This window comes from Adiantum capillus-veneris, chromosome 20 (genome assembly GCF_014529385.1).
Source record: "Adiantum capillus-veneris isolate H3 chromosome 20, ASM1452938v2, whole genome shotgun sequence".
Lineage (NCBI taxonomy): Eukaryota > Viridiplantae > Streptophyta > Polypodiopsida > Polypodiales > Pteridaceae > Adiantum > Adiantum capillus-veneris.
In genome coordinates this window covers 143,513,892-143,522,910 of record NC_140950.1, presented here as the reverse complement: position 1 = coordinate 143,522,910, position 9,019 = coordinate 143,513,892, and the positions used below count along the sequence as shown (strand labels likewise).

The following is a 9,019-nucleotide window of genomic DNA, read 5'->3' as shown; positions in this document are numbered from 1 at the left end:
AGAAACGATAACATTATCCAATGATATCTTGTTAAGTTTCAGAATTATTCATTTAAAGATGTTAGATGGATGCAAGGAACTTAGCTTAAGGATAATATGAACCTTGTCAATGCTTGCAATGCTACACTAGAGTAAGCAAATGAAAATGCATTTTAAATGAACAATGTTTTTGTCTTATAAGACTCATTCTCTTTCTTTTATTGTGCACCAAAATTTAAGAAGTATGCATGCTTAGGATCATGTTTGTGGTGACTAAGTCTCCCAAACACCAAGTAGAACTTGTCACTCTACTTTGGAAGTATGATATGGTCTAAAGAGGAGACATGCTTGCGGAAACTAAGTCTCTCGAGCACCAAATGGATTAGTTATCCATTCTAGAATGATGTCGTACGGTAAAAAGGGATCCTCTATCCGCTAAGAAACATGGACTACTGACTAGGCTTTATCTTCTCTACCTCATAGTCGAGGACGACTATGATTTCACACGAGGTAAAAGATCTAATATCTAACCAACCCAAAATATTTTCTCATATTAAATTGATCATTTAATCTGGGAGAATAAACAAGAACAAGGGTTAGAATATAGACATGTGCTTCTAGACCTATCTCAATAGGGGACCAAAAGGAAAAATGGTTGCATCTCAATAGGGATCCAAAAGGAGCTGTCTACCAAAAAGCAATGTGCAATAAGTACTTTTAGATTTACCTCAGCAAGGGACCAAGAGGAGAGATGGTTACATCTCAATAGGGGTCCAAAAGGAGGTATTCTATCAAAGAGCAACGTGCATCTTCTGGAGCTTCAAATACCTTAGGGTTAGCTTCATTAAAGACCTCGAAAAGTTAAAGCTAAAAAGTCCTTTGACCTTAGGCAAGCTAGGACTGACCTTGAAGTGGAAATCCTACCTAATCATGAGGTGCTTGTCGGCTTGCTAAGTGTTTGTGGGAACCTTGCCCAAGCTTGAGGTGCTTCTCATTTGCTTAAATGACTAAGGTTCTTAAAGTGTTCAATTCAAACATAAACTTTCAAGAGGCATAAATAGTTTCCATGCTTAGTTGACTAAGTGCTTGAAGTGTTCAATTTAAACAAAATGACTTAAGAAGCATAAAAGACACATGTCAAAATCCTCCACATGTGGCTCTCATGATGTGCTTGCATCTTATTGGATATGCTTTAAACGGGTCCAATGAGAATCTAGATACATAAAAATAAATAATTAAGTTCTTTCTCTCAAAGAGGAAAAAGAGGACACATGTCCAAATGATATAATTAAATAATACGAGAGAGAGAGAGAGAGAGAGAGAGAGAGAGAGAGAGAGGTGGACCAAGCTTGAGAGGGGGGGGGGGGGTAATACTCTCCCACACACACACTCTCTCATTGTGGAGAGTACAAAATGCAAGAGCTCCATGTCCTTCTCCAAGCTTGTTGAGAAGTGGAGAGCCTACACCAACACTCTTGGCTATGGAATGCAAATCCAACCAAGAGCCATGCTTCAATGCTTAAGCTTGCCATTCTTCATCTTCATTACTATGCTATTATGTTATGCTAAGCAAGAAGAGTGATGATAAGTGAGGAACTATTTCTTTCTCCTATGGATGATTCTTCTTCCTCTTCCCTACCCTCATTCCCCACTATCTCTCTCCACCTTTGAAGGTGTTTGAGGCCTTGGGACTGAGGCTTGGGATAGTTAATGCTTTTTGCAATGTTTATGTTATGATTGTGTGTGATGCATGAAGCTTTCCATCTTCATTGCATCACCTAGGTCACAAGGAACACAAAGATTGTATTGTATCAAGTCTCTCCTGATGGGAGAATCTATAATACAAACCCTTTTGGAGGGGGGACCGGCTCCAAGTAAATCCGGTCCTCAACTATTGTCATGTTCTTTAATACTCTCTCTCTTGCAAAAGTATTGTCCATGCCAAGTTAATTTAGTACTATGTTTATGTTGCTACCATCAATTCATAGGCCATTTCCATTACATCAAGTATTGTTACAAATTTAGAAATTTGGCATATACACGTTGGCCATGCTAATGTGCAAAGACTGACTCTAGTGGGTCGGAACATTGGAGCGTGGTATATTCTCAGTTAGGATTCCAAGTGTGAGAAGGTTGCATGCTGAAATAGGGTGCTTCGTAGCGATCAAGAGGCATGTAGATCTAGAAAAAACAAGAATCTGGTGCAGAGATTGACGAATGATAGCTATGTGGCTACCCAATGTACATATATGGCAAAAGTTACACAAGATGTTGAACCCACATGTTTTGATGAGACATTGGAAAATGTAAAATGGCAAGAGGCTATGAATGTGAAGATGGATGCTCTGTATGGAAATGAAACATGGGTATTATTTGCATTACCTAAAGGTAAGAAGCCTATTGGTTGTAGATGGGTGTACAAAATTAAGCACAATAGTGTCAATAGTGTGAGCAGATACAAGGCTAGACTTGTAGCCAAAGTAAATGTGTAGACATATGGCATTAATAATGAGGAAACGTTTTCTCCCATTGTCAAGATGGAAACCATTGGAGCTGTTGTTACAATGGCTACTGCAAAGGGCTAGTTTTTACAAAAAATGAATGTCAAGAATGTCTTCTTGCGTGGTGATTTACAAGAGGAAGTGTATATAGAGCAACCACCAAGCTATGAGGACATGGGTCCCCCATATTATGCATGTAAACTTCGAGAATCTGTGTACGGACTGAAGCAAGCCCCTCCAGCATGACATGTAGCTCGACACCTTATCACTATTGGTTTTCATATGGTTGATGCGAATCTTTCAGCAATTGTTTTCATATGGCTAATGAGAATCTTTCATTGTATGTGCAAAAGATGTGATCATTACTATCTATGTGGATGATCTCCTTGTTGGGGATGATAGTTCGGATGATGGAGAGCATGCTAAGCTCTTTTGAGAAAACAATTTGAGATGAGTATTTGAGCAATCTACAATACTTGTTGGAGATTGAGCTAATACAAATTGAACATGGTATATAGTTGTGGCATAGAAAATTTGTAGTGGACAGGCCTTCAAAGTATGTAGTTGTGGCATAGAAAATTTGTAGTGGACAGGCCTTCAAAGTATGGTATGGTTGAAAGTTATAGCAAGAGGCCAACATTTCCATTTCTAAAATTTTATCTCTCCTTAGGTGAAGAGTTTCACACCACTAATAAGAGCATTTTTTGACTATATCAATTCCAATATTAATACTCTAGAGTTTATTATTTAGAGAGCATTCTCTTTTGAAAGCCTAGAAACCAATCATAGTATGTAATGGAAATGGCCTATGAACTTTGAGAATGGCAGAATTAAGAGAATTATAGTGAGCATTTTTGTGAGACTACTTTGAGAACATAGAGGGTGAACTTAATTAGCGGTAGTAACATAACCATAGTACTTAATTAACTTGGCATGAACAATACTTTGCAAGAGAGAGTTTAGAGAACTTGACAACAATTGAGGACCAGATTTATGTGGAGCTAGTCCCCCCTCCAATAGGCTTTTGTATTATAGATTCTCCTATCAAGAGAGACTTATTACAATACAATCTTTGTGTTCCTTGTGACCTAGGTGATGCAATGAAGATGGAAAGCTTCATGCATCACGAGTATAACATACACTTTGTAGAAAGCATTAACCATCCCCGGCCTCAATCCCAAAGCCTCAAACACCTTCAAAGGTAGAGAGAGCTAGTGGGGAATGAGGGTAGGGAAGAAGAAGAGACATTCATAGGAAAAAGAAATAGTTCCTCACTTATCATCACTCTTCTTGCTTAGCATACATAATAGCATAGTAATGAAGATGGAGAAGATGGCAAGCTTAAGCATTGGAACATGGCTCTTGGTTGGATTTGCATCCATAGCGAAAAGTGTTGGTGTAGGCTCTCAACTTCTCAACAAGCTTGGAGAAGGAGATGGAGCTCTTGCACTTTGCACTTCACACAATGAGCTTTGTGTGTGTGTGTGTGAGAGAGAGAGAGTATATGGACAAGCACGTCCCCTACTTGCTTGGATCGACCCCCTCTTCTAGCACTAGCCTGCATTTGATTGGGCCTCCTCAAGCTTAGTCAATCACATGCTTACTGCATGTCAAGCAACAAGAGTAGCATTAGGACAAGTGTCCTTACCCTTTTGAGAGAGAGGGATTGAATAATGCTTTAAAAATTAATTAAATAAACTAATTTCTCATTGGACCCCTTGAGAGGCCAACCAATAGGCTTTAAGCACCTTGTGAGGGCAACATGGAGAGAAGCTTGACATGTGTCCTTGTTGCCTCCTTGGTCTAGGCTTGCCTTGTGTAAGGGTGTGTGTTCTCTCTTATGCCCCCAACTTGTAGGGCTCACCCTCTCTTTGTAGGGATCCTTGTTGACTTTTTAACACCTCAAGCCCCTCAACTTTGGGCCCAATTCCTACCACAAGCTCGGCCCTTAAGCCCTTCAAGCTTGGGCCGGGTTCCATCCTCAAGTACACCCTAGCATCTCAAGCACGATAAGCACCTCAAGTTTGGACCGGATTCCCACCTCAAGCACAACCCTACCTTACTTAAGGTCGAAGGCTTTTCACACTAACTATTGGAAGTCTTTAATGAAACTAACCCTAAGGTCTTTCAAGCTCCATTACCTTTGCTCTTTGATAGACCATATTCCATTTGGGCCCATTACCTTTGGCCCCATGCTAAGATGCATCTAAAGCACATATCTATATTCTAACTCTTGTTCCCGTTTATTCTCACATTAAGTGATGAGTTTAATATGAGAAAATCATTTGGGTATAGTTAGATATTAGATTTTATGACAGTATCTGAATAGATAAAGAAAAGAAAAATACTCTTCATCATGCTTAGACAGTTTGTCAAGCTTTCACAAAGCTTGTCATCCCTGACCTAACAGAGTTTATGCATCCTCACAAACACTCTTCCACTAAAGAGCAACAATTTTTCTTTTCTTTATCTGAATAGATAAAGAAAAGAAAAATACTCTTCATCATGCTTAGACAGTTTGTCAAGCTTTCACAAAGCTTGTCATCCCTGACCTAACAGAGTTTATGCATCCTCACAAACACCCTTCCACTAAAGAGCAACAATTTTGTTGGCCCATACACTAACTGGTGTAACTTATGGCACAAGAGGTGAAAAGGATTTGAGTAATGCAGTTCATTCTACTTATCCATCCAAGATTAGCTCCCATTTGCTGACTCTAGGCTGTCCTGAGCCACTAAGGGTCTCAGCTCAACCCACTTCAGTGCACCCCTCATGTCTACACGCAAAACCCGAGAAGAAAAAGTTGGTTTCATATATTTCCATTACAAATCAAGTGAATGTATCTTCATTTTTTCTGCTTCAAGAGAGGTCCCCCTTCAACAAACACACCCTACAGAGGAAGCCTCACAAGATCAACATCCGCCGATGATGTCTATGGCCCACCAGCTTCAACTTCAATTGCTTGTATCTTGGTCATCTTTACAGCATTGAACTTCTAATACAGGAATTTGAGCTCATCCGGGCGTTTGTGAGACCAGACTTCGCAATGTCTCTACCAAGAACCAGCACAAAAATAGGGCAACGCACTTTTTCAAGGAAAATGCACCCATCTGATTAGCTTACATAGCCATCAAAGTACAGTTTGAGATATGGTGCTTTCCTGGGAGATCCATTCTTTAAAATAGATAGGATGAACAAACCCTGCATTCCAACACCTAGAATTATATATACTCACTAGCTTTATGTAAGCCTCCATGTCACCCTTTCAAAACACTTAATTAGGAACAAGTAGAGAGACCTTGCAGACCTGCATTCGAAGGGACTTTTGTCTGATCTATGCAGGACCACCTTCCTAACTTATGTGGTATACTTATTGTGAGACATTAATGTTCATCCACACAAGAGAAATGCATGAATCACAACTGCACAGAAAGCTTGCTGTGTCATCAAGCTGGAGTGCAGAAAAATCCATTTCGACCCAAATGACCTCGAGAAATGCTCACACATTGTCATTGTGAAAGTCGCATCAAAACGAGCGTGAGAAATTGGCAAATAGGTGTCAGCATGCCAAGATAAACAGCATCAAAGGTGAAGTACACAGAAGGCAATTATGCTTCACTGTTGTTTGTCCAAACAATTACCACAAATGACCTTCACATCAGACACATTGACCAGTACCAAAATCAACATTTTGTAGTTCCACAAGCATCAACAGTCTGTGAAATGAGTATCATAAACTTTGAGCTGCTCAGTATTCAGGAGGGGGATCGGATGGATTAGTGTGTGGGGGAGACTTGACAGGGATCTCACCTGCATTCTTCGTCCTTGTAGTTGCGAGGGTGTCTTTTTGAAGCTTCAAAGAGACAGTTAGTGTGAGAGAGAGGCCACACAATCCCATGCATAACCTCGGGGCTCACATCTTGTCTCTTGAGGGGCAGGATGGGTCTACCACCTTCAAACTCCATGTTCCATGTTGAAGCAAGGGAAGGCCTTGTAGCAGACAATGATGGCCGTTCTGGTGGTAAATGTAGTGGTGCACATTCATGTCGGTGCAAGCACTCTAGCTCGTCAAGACAAGCATTGTCATCCAGCTCAATGAGCTCTTCCAAGCTCAGCTTGCAATTTCCGAGTCCATGCAGCTTCCCCAAACGCTGTAGAAGGCCTTCTCTCCACACAACTTTCTTTTCTATTTGTGCAGATTCCCTACTGTCTGATACCTTTTCTCTGATTGGATTTGTGTTGGCTATTTTTGCTTTCTCCACAAGCCGAGCTGGTTTTGGTCCGGTGTACGTGCGCACGCCTTGTTTGGGGAAGGTTTCAAGTAGACACTCGGATGAAATACTGATTGGGCTTGACCTCCTCGTAATTTGGCCCAGTACTTCTGCTGACTGGGGGCTACTAATGTTCATGGGTGGGCTTGACCTATTAGCGGCTTTTGCCACCAGATGAGGCCTAATCAAGCTCATTGATTTGTTGCTAGTCTTTCCACTTGGGGTAGCTACTACAGGCTTTTGGCAGGTAATTGAGCTTGGCTTGCTCGCAGCTTTGCTTGCCATATGCACCGCACTCAAGCTCCTTTCGCTAGCTTTGTTTCGAGGATGGCTTGTCACAGTATGTTGTAGAGGTTTAACCATGCTAGGATCACTTTTCTTCTTTGATCGAATCTCAATAGCTGTGAGCTGAGCCCTCTCTGCATTGTTTAGTCCCTTCGGTGTTACGATTGTGTGTCTTGGAGAAGAAACTGAGTGCGTCTTACTTATGCCGGCCTTGATCGCATTCTCAACTAAAAAATCTCTGTTTGGCTTAGCTGTGACACCATCCCTACATGCTTTACGAACATCTTTGGACTTTTTCCTAGGCAAGAGGAAACAAGAAAAGCAACTTGATGGCTTCCCCACATTGCCATCAATGTTCTTGTGAGGTTTTGAATCCACATTGTGAGTTTTGCACTCACCATTTGGGACTCGAGTTGCAGGCTTAGTGCGTTGTCTTTCCTTGCAGGAGGGTACTCTCTTCAGGATCTCTGTCTCTCTGAGGGAAACTCTGTGAAAAGCAGCTTCCCCTGCCGATTCGTTGCGATGGTGGCTTTGTCGAGCTGTGTCCAAAGACGGCATGAGAGTCCACCCTGTAAGAAGACTGCCCTTGTAGAGGCCAGGGAGTAGCCAGCTATAGGGATGGGCAGCCCAACTTTTTGAGAGGCACAAGTTCCTTACTACTCTGACTCTCTCATGTTACACATAGCTGAATGTAGCACGGATGTGAGTGTGTCATTTGGGCACATACCGATTGATTAAGGAGAGGTCTTCATGGTTTTGGATATCCTTTTGTCAGACATTTGTCGTTGTCTTGTCGGCACATTACACAATCACCACCACCTGCAATCCCCAAAATTACATGCCGACATCCGAAACAACAGCCTGCCATTGCAAGACAATATATGTCTGTTCAGGTTTCAGGCCAAAAGTTCTGAAGTTGCTAAACTCTTGCCAGAGTAAACAGAGGCTCTTCATCTGCACAGTACACCCACATACCATGCCCGTGTTGGCGGCCTATTTCTATCCCCAGCTTTACGGATAGAAAGCTCTCAGTTTGCAAATATAGATCACACGGACAACCAGCGACCTCTCTGCAGACATACGATAAAACCGCCTGGACATACCCACAATGTACATGTTACTGCAAAACAAGGAGGACACAATCTCTGTGTTACTTCCTTTGCAGATGAGCAAGGCAGTCAAGGTAAACTGAGAGAGAGAGAGAGAGAGAGAGAGAGAGAGAGAGAGAGAGAGAGAGCTCCTAGAAGACAGGGCTAGGTGGGGGGCAGCTCAAGATAACATAGTTAAGTGCGAAATTGTGAATTGTGAATGGCGAACACGAAATGGTGGGAGTTGCTCACCTGCATCATCAGCATCATTGCTGTCACTGCTCGGAGCTCAAGAAGCCCATTTTTGAGGCGGCTCGGCTCGTGGGCACTTCTGTGCACAAACGTACGCGAAGACTGATCGAGGATGGCTTTCATCATACGCTCCATGTGTGTTATGCATTGTGTGTGTCACAGTGTGTGTGTGTGTGTGTGTGTGTGTGTGTGTGTGTGGACAGAGAGAGAGAGAGAGGTTTTGCGCAAATCTTTCCCAGAGAGAGAATGTCTGTTGATTTGCGTGTGTGGGTGTAGGCTGTGTGTGTGAGAGACTCTGGGAGTGAGTGAGTGAGTGTGCGCGCGCGCGATCTTCAATGCAATTTTAAATTTGAACGAGGTTGAGAATCGAGATGATCTGATGAATCGATGATCTAGGTGCAGCTTCATTTTAATCAAGAAAGGCAAAACAGGATTTTAAATTTTGCACCGCTTACCCATGAATCTACGATAGAGATATCTGAATTACCTTTAGTTAAGACCACCTTTCAATTCGCTCCTTTTCAACGTTGAAGACCACAAAAAGCCTCCTCTTGTATCTTCTTTTTTTGGTGTAATGGCCGAGGTTCCATACCTAGTGGCGCCTTCCAAAAGCCTATTTTTACATCTACGTCCGCGGACGTGC

The 9,019-nt window shown here is 42.0% G+C and overlaps 2 protein-coding genes across 2 annotated transcripts; both read right to left on the bottom strand.

The window, feature by feature from the left end:
* Positions 1–5,229: 5,229 nt before the first annotated feature.
* Positions 5,230–7,594, bottom strand: LOC147433345 (uncharacterized). Its single transcript, XM_086491751.1, has one exon. It carries the CDS (start codon positions 7,592–7,594, stop codon positions 6,287–6,289), a length of 1,308 nt encoding a protein of 435 aa, XP_086347877.1. The 3' UTR covers positions 5,230–6,286.
* A 167-nt stretch (positions 7,595–7,761) lies between these two features.
* LOC147433344 (uncharacterized) lies at positions 7,762–8,693 on the bottom strand. The gene is made up of 3 exons (XM_086491752.1): positions 8,377–8,693; positions 8,012–8,129; positions 7,762–7,897 (listed from the first exon to the last, which is right to left on the bottom strand). Exons 1-3 carry the CDS (start codon positions 8,509–8,511, stop codon positions 7,785–7,787), a joined length of 366 nt encoding a protein of 121 aa, XP_086347878.1. The 5' UTR covers positions 8,512–8,693; the 3' UTR covers positions 7,762–7,784.
* Between the last annotated feature and the right edge of the window lie 326 nt (positions 8,694–9,019).

Excerpts from the sequence above, each read along its gene's own strand:
- LOC147433345 (XM_086491751.1), bottom strand. The coding sequence starts at position 7,594 with ATGCCGTCTTTGGACACAGCTCGACAAAGCCACCATCGCAACGAATCG.
- LOC147433344 (XM_086491752.1), bottom strand. The coding sequence starts at position 8,511 with ATGGAGCGTATGATGAAAGCCATCCTCGATCAGTCTTCGCGTACGTTT. Across the intron at positions 8,130-8,376 it reads CAATGATGCTGATGATGCAG|GCGGTTTTATCGTATGTCTG; the intron begins GTGAGCAACTCC and ends GGGTATGTCCAG. Across the intron at positions 7,898-8,011 it reads AGGCCGCCAACACGGGCATG|GCTGTTGTTTCGGATGTCGG; the intron begins GTATGTGGGTGT and ends TTGCAATGGCAG.